Source organism: Octopus bimaculoides, chromosome 5 (assembly GCF_001194135.2).
Source record: "Octopus bimaculoides isolate UCB-OBI-ISO-001 chromosome 5, ASM119413v2, whole genome shotgun sequence".
In the NCBI taxonomy this organism is placed as follows: domain Eukaryota; kingdom Metazoa; phylum Mollusca; class Cephalopoda; order Octopoda; family Octopodidae; genus Octopus; species Octopus bimaculoides.
The window spans coordinates 34,813,836-34,828,766 of NC_068985.1; the positions used below are offsets into that span (position 1 = coordinate 34,813,836).

Below are 14,931 nucleotides of genomic sequence, written 5' to 3' on the forward strand. Positions count from 1 at the left end.
TATATATATATATATATATATATATATATATATATATATTCTTTTTTTATTGATATATAATGGTTTTCTTTCAGCTTCTTGTCACTGGCACAGAGCTATAGTAAATTACACTTGCCTAAGGTGTCTCACAGTGGGAATGAACCACACAGCTACACCTGCAAAACTTTGAAAAGGTTAAAATTTCATAGCATATACAATACAATTCTTGCAGACATTCCTACTTAACTGTGATATTTTACCCTTCTTTTAAACTTTACCCTTAATATCGCAGTTCATAAGCATATATTTTAAAACCTTTATATATACAAATAAACCAAATAATTATATAACTAATACTGGATTCAGTGGATGTTTGCCTAGACATGAGACACAAAGTATGGAAGAAATTTGCTATGGTGAATGTGATCAGTTGTTGTTGTTGAGTATTCAAAGTCCCTCCTGCTTATGAATTACTCTAACAAGAAAGTGATCTTAGAAGGAATTTTATTTCTGTGAAGGTATTCGTTAATGGTATCTCATAATGATAACATTGTCACCTTTAAATATCAGTTAAATATTGAAGTGATGGAAATAGTACAACACCCTACCAAATATTGATATAATCAACTTTAGTGTCAGTGCATTCTGAGATCAAATCCCATTGAAGTAAATTTTGTTTAATTAGCCTCTCAATAAGTACTACTTTTACCTAATTAATAGCACTTTCCTTATAAAATAGAATTTTTAGTGCCACTTTACTGAGGAACCCTTTTTCTAAACTCTAACTTTGAAATGGCATATTAACCAAAATTGCCTTTGAGTCCTTTTGTTCATACCAAATAAATTTCTTGGGTAATACTTATCTTTTTACAATATGTGAATGAGAGCGGTTAAAAGACCTCTATTGTGCATGGACTTCCACTGGATTTAGATAACTTCTGTTTCTAAATTCATGTTTCTATATAAAATATATATACATGCTACTATCTGTGCCACTTTCAAAATATTTAGACTATCCTTTCATTTAATTTCTTGATGCTGTAGAAGAACAACATGCTGAAGTTAATGAACCAGAATATTTTTGTGTGGAAGATCTGGGTAAGTAGAATCAATATTGTTAATACACAACATGGTCTTAGAAATAATCTTAAATAAAAACAGAAAGCTAACAATAATGAAATGTATCACTGTTAATATATGTGTATATGCATGTATGTGTGTGTAAGTGTGTTTGATTTTATCTCATTAGTATTTACTATGGTAGTATCAGTACATTAACATAATATAAATGTTATTTGTAGCCATGTTTTTAATTCTTTTTGAATTTCTTAAAGACATGGATGATGCTCATTTCAACATTTCAAGGAAACCTGATGGTAAGTTTGCAAATATCTTGGTTCATTCTTTCTTTGAGTATCAGTCAGTGTGAAGAAGGCTAACAGGAGCTACTTTCATGTCATTGGTTTCTCAGTTATCGTCCTTCCCTACCCAATCACTTATCAACACGTATGTGGACAAGGGAGAGAGAAAAATCAAGTTAAACATTGCAGAACCAAACAACATTTTTACTAGCTTCTGAGGAGGTAAACAAACCAATGCCGATTGTCAAGTGGTAGTGGGGAACAAAAACAAACAGAAAATCATAACAACCAAGCACAAACCAAATTTAATTTTGGAAACTTACATTGATGCCTAAATAACATTATATGTAAATGACATATCAAAACTAATTTATCCTAGTGATAATTTTATCAAAGCTAACGAACCTTTTGTTTAGTGAGAAGGATGAAACTGCTATTTTTATTTTTATTGTTTTTGAAAGTTTAGGAATATCACATGTCTCTGAAGCAACTGCTATTCTTAGTTCATTACTCTGATTTTTGTAGGTCTGGTACATACACGATTTTTTGCATAATTCAATTTGAAAAAAAAAAAAAACTGCTCACATTTATAAGTTGTCAAAAATTGAGATGCAAATTTCAAAACATTTTTATGTAAAGCAAGGAATTTCTCAGGATTGAACGATTTGTAGAAGTCCAATAAAGACAGATAATTATATTTCGATTTTGTTAAGCAAATCATTTCTAATTGTAAGGAATCTGGAACCTCCTCAGGACACATATCAAAAGGTGTTTCAAAAACACATAGTTTGATTTTATTATCTTGTATTTCTTCAAATTTCTTCAAAAGACTTACACACTCTTCAGTGTATTTCTCTGTTGATTCTGGATTTTGTTCACTCAATTTGGGAAAATGTGGTGAAAAAATTTCTTTTCAATTGTATGACAAATAAATGAAGCATCAATTCAAAACTTTTGATATGGGAAAGCAAACTGGTAATTAACCTTGTAGAAGATACTATAGTTTCAAGTTCAAATTATTTAAATGACTAGTTATATCTACTAAAAGACTTTGAAACTTTTTATCTTCCAGTTCTGCAATAGGAACACCTTTAACATCAATAAAAATTTTCACTTTTTCCTTCAGTTCATAAAATCACTTAAGCATTTGGGGCCTTACTTAACCACCTAACTTCACTATGGTACAATAAATCCCCATATTTGGCTTCAAGATCTTTCAAAAATTCTTTAAATTCCCTATTATTCAACCCTTTGCTTTTTATCAAATTAATGGCCTTAGTTACAACTTTCATTACACCGCCCATCTTCAGAGATTTTGCACTTAAACTTTTCATATGAATAAAGTAGTGACACAAAGACATTTCTTAAATCCATTCTTAATCAGAGCTCCAAACCCTTTTTCACAACCTACCATAGACGGAGCACTATTTTTCTCATATGGTAAATATTTCATTTTTTTCAAATGGTAAATCAAAATTCTTTAAGGCTGAGTCAACCATTTGAAATAAATCTTCACTTCTAGATGATTTCAAGGCAAGAAATTCTTCCCAAATGTTGAATTTTGTGGTTGTTCTACGTATAAGCATTGCTATCTAAGCAGTATTAAACAGATCAGTTGTATCATCAATAGCTAATAAATACAATACGAATTCTGCTAAATCAGATTTTAGAGAATTTTGACTATCTTTAATGTGATCAGAAACAGTTTTTGATAAGTTAATATTTCCAAACAAACTAAGTTTTTCTGAGAATATATTCTCAACAGCAGTAAGGGTACATTCTTTTGCAAATTCCTCATTACTATGTAATTTGAGTCTTTTAGCAATATTTTTGCATACTGCATAAGTAGCTCAAGTTACTGATTCACTTTCAAGAATTGGCTTTAAAAAAAGGCTTGTCTTTTGGTCAGATTTTCTTTCAAGGTAGCTATCTTGTCTAAACATTCAGATTCTATGTTTGTTGCAAATAAGACAAATACACTTGTTATCTATTTAAAAAAAAAAATGATAAAAAAGCTCAGTCCATTTTTCATCAAAGTATGTTCATCAGCACTTCTGTTTTTAGGATTTTCATAACCACTTGCCATACTGATAACAGTATTGAAAAATTGATTTAACAAAGTTAATGATGTTACAATCTGGTTAAATTTATATTATCACTTTTGGTGCCTTAGAAAAACAAAAGCAAACTGACTTGCATCATAATGAATGCATTTAGTGTAGTAAAAAATAAAAATCTGCAAAAAATTAAGATATTGATTAGATCTGCAAGGTTTAACTTGATTTTTCTCACTCCATTGTCCACATAGGTGTTGATAAATGAGTGGGTAGGGAAGGACGATAAGTGATAAGCCAATGGCATGAAAGTAGCTCCTGTTGACCTTCTTGGCACTGACTGATAGCAAAAATGTGACACCCCTTATTTTTCACTGCTTTTTCTGAAAAAAGTTAGTAATAATTTTTTATAATCCTGTTCACAAAGCACCAAATTAATAGTTTCTGTTTCAATGGAGCATTACGAAGTTGTCGTTGCTTTTTAATAGATTTTTAAATAGTTTTTGCCTATCAAGTGACAGAAAGAGGGTGAGTGTCGATTTTGGAGATTTTTTTTTTTTGTAAAAACGTGAAAAATGAAATAGGGAGGGAAATTTTAAATACTTGGGGTTCTTGGATATGAGTAATCTTTACACAGTATCTTCAAATTTCACTTCATATAAAAATTTCAATACATGCAATGTATTTTTAGTTTTCTCTACTAGAGTGTAGTTGGGTCTCATGTGGGGTGATACAAACCTAGTAGTATGTATTTTATAATGAAAACAAAATTTCCACTCAAATTGGCAATTACTGGACGATATCTGTTTGAGTCTGACCATTTTAAGTTGTAGTGGTAATGCGACCTATGTCACAAATGGGCATACAAGTATTGTATAAATTTTATAATTGAAAAATTTACTATATTTTGTATAAACAAGTATACCAGCCTGCAGGTGCAATAAGATGGGCTCGTTGGTGCAATTGTACCCATGGTAGGGGGTTTCCCAACTCCTGGCTTAGAGAATAGAATTTTGGGTGCTACTTCATTGAGAAACCATCTCCCCAAGCACTTATTTTGAAATGGTATATTAACTGAAATTACTCTTTGTTTCTTCTTGTCCATTCCAAATATATTTACTAGGCAATACTTTTCTTTTCCACAATACATGAATGAGAGGATGTAGGACATATACTATGTGCAGGTGTGGCTGTGTGGTAAGAAGCTTGCTTCCTATACACATAGTTCTGGGTTCAGTCTCACTGTGTAGTACCTTGAGTAAGTGCCTTCTTCTATAGCCTTGGGCTAACTAAAGCCTTGTGAATAGATTTGGTAGACAAAAACTGAAAGAAGCCCATTGTATGTATGTGTGTGTGTGTCTGTGTTTGTTCCTCCCCCACACACATACTGCTTGACAACTGTTGTTAGTGTGTTTACGGTCCAATAACTTAGTGGTTAGGCAAAAGAGACCCGATAGAATAAGCACCAGATTTTTAAAAAATCAATGAAGAGAGAAGGTCAGTAGGAGTGAAGAGAGGAAGTAGGTGTCAGTTGAAGAGAGGAGGTGAGTTGAGCCCATATGGCGCAAAGGAGTGAAGAGAGAAGATTAATTCCTGTTCACGGCGAAGGCAGGAGTCTAGATGACCCCTGTGCAAAGACAATCTGAATGCAGACAGGTATTGTAGTGAATGACCAGTAGAGTGTAAACGGTGCAAGACCAGGGTGTCATTGCCAAGTCTGATGTCTCGGAGATGCTCCATGAACCAGTCAGCCAAGTGGTGTCCCATTTGACTGATATACAGAGAAGGGCAGAAAGAGCAGGAGATGCTGCAAGTGATGTTGCTAGAAGTGCAGGTAAAGGAGTCGGTGATATGATAGGGACGATGATGGGTCGCTGTAAGGATGGTGGTGCTAGAGAGGCAGGGGCAAGTGCAGCAGTGTGGGTGGGAGCAGGGGAATGAGCCAGATTGGGAGGTGGGATTAGAGAAGAAACTGTAGACCAATATGAGTCGTATTTATCTGACAGCCCTACTCTTTAAAGAAAAGAGTCTACATCCCTCAACAGACAAATGATTAAATAGAAGCATGCTCCACCATAGCCAATACTAAACTTAGACAGATTTTAGAACAATACACTAGAAGACAGAGTGATAGAGAGGCATAGAAACTTGACAAGAAATCTGCAAGTGATTTGCACAAGCTCATACAGCACAACAAAAATAGGAAAGTCATGTGCTTCTCCATGGACAAGTCCAGCAGAAAGACAACCTGCTGAACTACATCCAGGCAATGCAACCCTACATCACCAATATGAGGGAAACAATGGTACAGGAATATGAGGAGAGAGAGAAGATCCTCAATGTTCATATGATAATATCAAATATCCTAGGGACTGAAAAGCACACAGCTAACAACCTCCAGGCCACTAATAATGACATCCTACAAGGACCATAATGTAACAGCTGATTCAGTGACAGGACCACCAATGAGACTGATCTGTGGAGCCAATTTTGCCAACAACTACTGGATCTCCTACTTCCTCTCTACGATCATACGTCCTCTGATCAAAATGGCCTTGTATGTGTGTGACAGCAAAGAGAGTCTCTTCAGCAGGATCAATGAAAGCAACCATTCTTACAACTTGAGGGATGCATAAGAGGCAATATGGACGAAGTATCCTTATACCAATCTATTGATTTTGACTTTGCTGTGGATAAATGTGTGAAGGTGATCAAGGAGAGTGACATGGAGTTTTGTGGTGTTCACAAGGAACTGGGCCTCCTCCTGAGACTGACATGTGACAATGATTACTTAGATGAACATGACCTTAATTGTTTCTGACCCACTAGATCAGTAAAAGGTTGACCCACTACTATAACTTCTATGGCCAAGAAAACCCAGAGAGAGAGAGAGGTGGAACAGATGGATCAAAGCTACACAGACCCCTAAAAACGCTGATCAGGTTAAAAAGATGTTCGCACATGTAGTGGATGCAAGTACCAAAATCGCACTCAAGTTTAATGATGAGATATGCACCCAAGAGGAAGCTGCAGCCATTAATGTCAGTATCGCTGGTGATGTGGCTTATCTATATATGGTATGATGGGATATGAAACTCAAAGAGAAATTAGCAGAGAACTCCATAACACAAACTATGTACTCCCGCTATGTGAATGATATCAACATAGTAGCCAAAGCTACTATGATGATGATCTAGAAGCTAACACTATATAGAGCATCCAGTAAATAGCTAACTCTATCCACCAGAGTATTAAAGTAATGATAGACTGCCCAAACAAGCACCCAAACTGTAGGCTACCAGTTTTAGACATGGAACTCTTGCAGGAAACTAAGAACAGTATGGTCGAGATTCTTCATTCCCATTATGCCAAATCCATGGCCTCTAATTGCTTGGTCCACAAAAACACAACTATTGCGGATAACTCCAAGTGCAATATATTTATAGCAGACTTCATGAGAGTGAGGAGCAATGTGTCTCGCATGTGCAACTGTATGGAATTGGAAAGATACAGACAATACTTCACCCAAAGAATTAGAGTGTACAAAGGAGCCAGAACTATATGAAGCCATCATAGAGAGTTATGCAAAAGGGTATACAGGAGTAAATACTGGAAAAGCACAGAAAGGACCAGAAAGAAAGTTACATAAGGTCAACTTATGATATGACAACAAAAAATACCAGAGTATTATGTTCATTGATGCTACCTCTGGCAGTCAACTAGCATACTCTTTTAGAAAAACATTAGATAAGGCTAAAGTTGTTAGCTGTGCACTTTTGCCCTGGGATGAACACACAGGTTAACTGTAAGGTTAGGAATATAGTGTATAGCTTATGATGTACTGAGTGGTGGTGCAGAAACATGACACCTATTTACATAGGAGATACAGCATGCAGCATGGGGGAGCATATAGGTAAACACTGGTGGGAGCTCAAAGAAGAGAAAGGTTTGTCAATTCTCTACCAACATGCTCAAGCAGAACATAACGGCTTGCTTAATAGCATAGGGGTTGCGGTATTATCAACACATAGAACTGACATGGTACAGATCACAGAGGCTAGAAACATAGCAATAGACTGATCGTGTCTCAATAGAAAACATGAATGGAACAATAACACCTGCCACCACACCACACATCCTGACAGCTAAAGACAGAAGGAAGAAAAAAACAGATACAAACAGTGTAATACATACACAGTAAAGAAATATCCACATATGTAGCATAGGTATAAGAAATAGAGCTAGATTAAAAAAAATATATAAGGGGCATGGATATAAACAACATTGGAAATGAGCCCATATACATACACCGAGACAGAGAGACAGAGGAATAGTACCAAAAATCAGTGTCGTGAGCAGCAGCAGCAGGAGAGGGGATGAGGTTGAGGGAAGGGTCATAGTGGTATTAAGAACACTGACACACATGCACATGTACACACACACAAATATAGATGCAAATGCATGCACATATAAGGATATACATCATAGAAGAACGGAATGGACTAAGTGGTGCAAGAGCATGCATGGAAACGGAAAGTGTTGTTGATGAGATTACAGATTTGTGATGAAAGATTTTAGCAATAAATGAGTGAAGAACAAATATATGGTGCAGGTTTTTATTTGGGAAAAGCAAAAAAAAAGTGATCTTCCCAAAGTACAACAATATTTGTTTCAACACATGGTTTCACATTGGGAATCTTGCAACACAAATTCTCAAACATGTGTATATATATATATATATACACGATGGTCTTCTTTCAGTTTCCATTTACCAAATGCATTCTGAAGACTTTGGTCAGCCCGAGGCTATAGTAGAAGACACTTGCCCAAGGTCCTATGCTGTGGGACTGAACCCAGGACCATGTGGTTGGGAAGCAAGCTTCTTACCACATAGTCACACCTGTGCCTATTGCATCTTTTTCCTATTAATGTATGTGTGTGTATGTGCATGAGTGAATGTGTTTGAGTCTATTTCATTAGCATTTATTCTGGTAGTATCAACACACTACTAAAATATTTTAGATATTATCTATAACTATGTTACATATTTTTCTTTTTTTAATTTCTTAAAGACTTGGATGATGTTTATGTTAATGTTTCAAAGAAACCTGATGGTAAGTATATAGAAAATCCATTACTAAAATTATATTCATTTCCCAGCCTGGGTCTGGAATCAGTCCTGGTAAAGTTAGCAAAACTTTTGGAAGCTCTATTTATACAAATAAAGAAAATACTGATTAAACTAGTTTTGAGATCACTAGACATGAAACACAATGTATAGAACAGTGTTGCAATGGTGAATCTTTCACACCTTGATCAGCTACTGTTTTGCATACCCATAACCAGTCCTGCTCATGGACATCACTGAAATGAAGGTAATATTGAGAGTCAGAATGGCTTCCTTAATGCTATCATGTTTAAATATCACTATAATATCATATTTGAGTAACAGAAATAGTAGAGTACTATATGCAATACTTGGAGATATTAAATTTAATCCTATAGCATTCTTTGCTCAAATACCACTGATGTCAGTTTTATCTTTCATCTTCTTCTGATCTATACAATATTTATCAATGGTCTACTAGATTGATTTTGTCTACTAATTTTTGCCCACTGAGAAAAATCATTATTTTTAATGTTGTTTATATAATTTCACATTTTGTTTTTGTTTTCGTTGGGCTTTGTAGTATATTGTATATATGAAATACTCTATATTTTATATTTAGCCACTATGTTCTACACTTCTACACACTGAAGATAGCAATCTACTGGAATTTACGAAAACAAGAAAGAAATTAAGTAAATCCATAAATCTATTTTACTTCAATTTTTTGATATTGGTTATATCAAGATATAATCTTAAAGCATATTTATTTTGGCATGAATTTCTTACTGTTCTTTTATGTTTTGTTATCTTGAAAGTAGATAGTGTCAGAATAGTTGAGATATGATTAATTTGTCCTTTCATATTGTAAATATTGTTATTCTTGAATTTCATATTGCATTTGAAATCAAACTGTTTTATTGATTTTTCTTCTTTCATAATATTTCGTTAGTGAAGATGTCATGTATGAGGTGGTATTGAAAAGTTTCAGGACTAGTTATGTTTAATAAAAAATAACTTATTTACTTGAGTTTTAACATTAACTCCTTCAAAATAGTTACCTTGTGCAGCAATACATTGGTCCCAGCATGCTTGCCACTTTTTCAAACCAGCCTAGATGTCATCTTCTGTAAGTGAGATGAGGACCTTCTGTGATTTGCTCTGGGTCTGAACAACGTTGTAAAAACGTCAACCTTTGAACTATATTTTCATCTTGGGGGAAGAGATGGAATTCTGCAGGTGCTAAATCTGGGAAATAGGGCTGGTGCAGAAGCAATAACATGTTTTCAGTGAGAAACCCAAGAGTGAGGAGAGCTCAGTGACAGGATGCATTTTTGTTGTGAAGAATCCAATACTTTGTGCTCTACAGATCTGATCGCTTTCACTGAATGTCCTCCCTCAAATGCTTCAAAATGTTTGAATGGTCTGGCCCAGGTGGAGGAATTCTTGATACACAATACCACATTTCTGGGGTGACACTTGTGGCAGGTTTTCCAGATTGCTTATCGTCTTCCAGGGACGTTCTTCAGCTCTTGAAGCACCCATGCCACTCAAAACACTGCGTCTGATCCATTGCCTCATCACTGTAAGCTTGCCAAAACATGCTTAATGTCTCTGTAGCAGACTTCCCAAGTTTAACACAAAATTTCACATTAGCTCTTTGTTCCTATCTATGACAAAATCACAGACTACAACATACACATGATCATAAAAATACAACTTTCACAACTTGCAAAGTAAATATAATGATGTCACTCAGCACAATGCCTCATGGTGTATGTAACGGTGTGTTGCCATCTGTTGGCAGCAGGAACGTTTTGATACCACCTCATATTTATACATTTATTTCATTGGACTATATATATAGTAAATAAAATTGATAGTTTTTAAAAAATTTTTTCTTAGTTATGATGATACATGTACAAGATTTGTGCATTATCATTTTATCCATATTCATAGATTTCTAGGAATACTTATGGAATTAGAGGAATTAGATTTATTCTGTTCTCATCATTTTATGTAACTAAATTTATCTTTAAGTAATGAGAATTTTTCATTCATTATATAGTTCTATTTTTCTCACTTCAAAATATCTTTAGGTTGAATAACATTTAGATGTTTAAGCTTTTATTCATTTGCTTAAATTCTTAAAGTTTCTTGATATCAGTTACCATAAAACCCATGCAATTTATGCACTTTTTTCCGCAAAATAAACTTTAGTGGGTGCATAAATTACATGAGTAGATCATTTCCAGAAATTGTTTTAGAAATTTTTTTTGTTGAAAAATGACATACAAATGTAAACATTCGTACTGGAAGTTGACTCATTTAATGTCAGAATAGGTTTTTATAGAAAAAATAGAATGAAGTTGACTTTTATTTATGCTGGATGGGTATAATGCTTACTTTTTCTGTATAAATTTACTAAAACCATTAAATGGTTAAATACTTTTTGGAGTTTGACATTCATGCTGGTAATCACAGTCCAGGCCATATTTTACATTGCTTGGAGTTTCTACCTATTGCAATGGAGCTCAACAATTTCCTTAAATAGATCAGTTTTTCTCTGCTTAAGAAGTCCAGCTTGCATTTGCCTCCAGCAAGCTATTGTTAGCTTTCTCTGCATTAGGACAATGAAATTCATCACCGCTGACATCATCACAACCGGTGCTTACTACATCTAATGCTGATGACAACATCATAATTCATCCTTGCGCATGTAAACTCACTAAGTGAATATGACTTAGCGTTCCTACAGAACCCTTCATTTACCTTATACGATGTTTAATGTTGTTTCACATTCATGTAGAATTATGCAGCAATCTTATGTTCTCTTCATAAAACACTTGTAGTGTATATATTACCAGTTCTTTTGGTATAGTAGATTTTTGCTATTCTTGTTGACGTATCCTCACAGATGTGTATATTCTAACAAGTTGCTTCTTAAATTTCGCATCTCTCTTGTTCAATAAACACTGAGTTAAACTTGCAAAGCTGTTTATCTTCTCTTTTCAATTTTTAATGTTTATTTTAGCAGTTACCAAACTATCAGTTTGGTCTCCTGGCTAAAATAATAATGACAAATTTTAAAGTTTGCTTGACATTTTATAAGTGTGAAAATTATTAAAGTTTCGATACTTTTGATACTTTTGACCAAAACCTTGTGAGTGGGTCTAGTGGATAAAAACTGAAAGAAGCCTGTTGTTTACATGTATGTATGTATGTGTATGTGTGTGTGTGGGGGGGGGGCGTGTAAGTCTTTGTATCTAAGTCTGTCTCCCCATCACTGATTGACAATTGGTGTTGATATGTTTGCATCCCTGTAACTTGGCAGTTTGGCAAAAGATAATGATAGAATAAATATGAGACTTAAAAAAAAATAAGTACTGGGATCAATTCATTTGACTAAAAAGAATTCAAGGTGTTGCCCCAGCATGGCTGCAATCTAATGACTGAAACATGTGAAAGATAAAACAATTTTTATTTCCCATATTATCTTGTTCATCCTCATATAGCATCTTCAGTTGGTCATAAAATATGGATCACTTCTTTTAGAGTAGCAATGGTGGATAAGTACACCATGCTGCACAGTTTAATGTCATCATCCTTCCATTAGGTGTCTTAAGTGGAGTTCGTGCTATTGTAAGCTTTTCAACCAGATCTTTGTTCTAGCAATTTCTCTGACCTTTCCACACTCCATCACCCTTTACATTTCCTTCAACGCCAAAAATTAGATCAAAATCCCTTGATCAATCCTCCCTCCTCTTTTCAAGCATCCAAAGTTTTCTCTCTAACCTAGATTCTGCATATCACCTCTTATACATATCTTATTTATCACTATGATGTAAATTTTTCAACACCTATCTATTACCCAAGTCCACTGTCCAGGTTACACTCTCTTCTCAAATTTCATTCCAATAAATAGTAGTGTTAGTACATATATAGATGCTACTCACCTAATGTTTCACCTCGTTCATTTACATTTCCTCAATAATGACATCCAACTTTTCAAGCTCAAAGTTTTCTTCCACCATTCCTACATATGACTGTTCCCCTATCATACACTGAACTCTTTAAAACATCAGTAATTCTTTGATCATAGCTTTTCCTGAACTGTGAACATATATTTTACATCTCTCCTCTCAAGTCATCATCCTTGATGACTTCAACGTTCTCAGATTCTGCAGTAGTCAATTTAGCTTTTCATCCTTTCAGGATTGATAAACAAAGCACCAATCCAGACTGGGAGATTAGCAGAACTATAAAAAGGTTGAACCTGGTGCCTGGTACTGTTTGTTTTTGCTAACCACCACCTGCAATTTTGGGTGCTTTTAGTTGAGTCTGCTCTGTTACTGGCATTCTCTGTTTTGAGGATATATTCCTTCTTCCCACAATTCTCAAGAAGCTCTGTAAATGGTCATGGGTACTGCCTTTCATTCTCAGCTTGTTCTTGTATTCACCAAATTCTTTAATATCAAACTCTCTGTTGAATATACCATGACATTTAGAAATTTAGCTCAGTATATCTATTCAAAGAAAAGATAACACCTCTGACGAAGCCAACTACTGTCTTACTGCATTCAGCTCCAACATATTTGAAGTAATGGAAACAGTCATTAACAATGATGTTTTTAAAAAAACTAGAATCGCTCTTACTCCTCAATAACCAGCACCGCAGCTTCACAGAACCAGGTCCACAGGTAACAACTTTTTTACATCACTCATCAGTTGGTGACCCTTTCACTAAACTTATATAAAACGATGAGTGACTCTTTTACATCACTCATCACTTTAGAGACGTTTGATGAAAGTATTGTTGTCATAGACATCAGCAAAGCCTTTGACCATGTCTGGTACACAAATCTCTAATTGAAATCGTTTTTCATCTCTTAGATCAGTAGCTTCCTACCTGATCACAGGGAGTCTTTGAGGATCCTTTCACACTCAGCTATACAAAGTTTGTAGCATCTGCTCCTGTAAATATAGGAACCCGACTGCTCTATGATCCTCCACTTGATAGTGTATTGGGTTCCTTTATTTTCGAGGTGCCACATGTGGCTCTCCAGAGATGTGACATATTGTCTTCCCAGAATCCTGAAAGGGGACCTGTGGTTGTAGAGGTGCCACTGGAAGGCAGTCCTGACTTGGGAGTTGGTTGTGTTCACATTTCTGGCACGTCTGGGATTGGAGATGTTGTTGTTGCCACTGATGTTACTGGAGCTGCTATCAGCACTATTATTATAAGACAGTATCGCTGCAGCGGTTGATGTTGTAGTGGTATCCCTGGCCATAATGTTGCTGCCAATTTTGCTGATGGTGATGGTAATACTGGGTGTGAGGCCAGTAGCCATGTTGGTGCTGCTGGTGTTGGCATGGTCGTCAACTCTGGCCATAGTGATGGTGCTAGGTCTGTTGGTATCAGTGCTGGTGTTTCTCTCACTGTCGCTACTAATGTTGGATGATCAGTTGCTGCAATTACTGTGGTCACTAAGCATCACCAGAGCTTCATAAATGACTCTCTCAGCCATGTATTGCCCCACTACCTCTCGGACAGTCATTGTAATCATTGCAAGAGCAGTCATCTTCCTCCCACATTTTATGGATGATGCTAGTATACTTTTCACGCAGACACACAGGTGTCTGCGTGAAGTGTTTGTCTACTAACCTGAGGAATATTCTTCTCACACAAGTCTTCATTTTGTATGAGAAGGATGGGACAAACCAAACGATGCTCCAGTAGTGCTTCTTTTGTGGGTGCTAGGGCCCGGTATAGATAGCCTGTCCTCACTGACTAGATTGTTTATACTTGGTTTACTTACTAACTAACTGACCATAACAGATTCCTACATCCCAGAGTCAAAGAAGTATATGCCTTCAGCTTTAGAGTCTGACAAGTCTTCCCTGGGGCTAAGCCCTTTATGGATGCAAATCTATTGGTCACTCTATGACCAGACATATACTTAACTATATATAAATATATAATTTGAATAATATGGGAAAACGAATTTCCAAATCAATCATGCATCGGCATATCGTGCAGTTGGGTCTTAATTATCATATATTTATATTTATATAGATTAACAATATTTTGAAAATGAACCTGAAAATGTGCTGGTAGAATTGTAAATCTGATGATTACACACATACACACATATATATATTATAATCTTCCAATACTGAAACATGTGTAGTTCCTTCGTAATTGATAATTTTAATTTTAACTTAAATAGGAGATAACTAAAGAAGTACATTTTATACCCTGCTTGTGTACTGGTTTTATCCTTTAAAGTATTATTTCGTGATGTGTAAGTAGATACCACGAGTTTACCTTCAGATATACTCGTTAGGTTGCTTTTTTGCATAATCTGAAGTAGAATACCCGCATATCTATTAATCCCCAAAAACCGAATTATCATATAAATATATATAT

The 14,931-nt window shown here is 35.2% G+C and overlaps 1 protein-coding gene across 5 annotated transcripts in view; it reads left to right on the plus strand.

The window, feature by feature from the left end:
• Positions 1–14,931, plus strand: part of LOC106879981 (uncharacterized) — a 263,310-nt gene that overhangs the window by 243,566 nt on the left and 4,813 nt on the right. For 4 of the 5 annotated variants that reach the window (XM_052968290.1, XM_052968293.1, XM_052968294.1 and 1 more), the window contains 4 exons: positions 1,024–1,077; positions 1,314–1,355; positions 8,467–8,508; positions 9,124–9,196. In XM_052968290.1, coding sequence (XP_052824250.1) covers positions 1,024–1,077; positions 1,314–1,355; positions 8,467–8,508; positions 9,124–9,152 — 167 coding nt within the window. In that variant the 3' untranslated portion in view covers positions 9,153–9,196. The remainder of the gene's footprint in view (positions 1–1,023; positions 1,078–1,313; positions 1,356–8,466; positions 8,509–9,123; positions 9,197–14,931) is intronic. The other variant, XM_052968292.1, reaches the window with a different exon arrangement.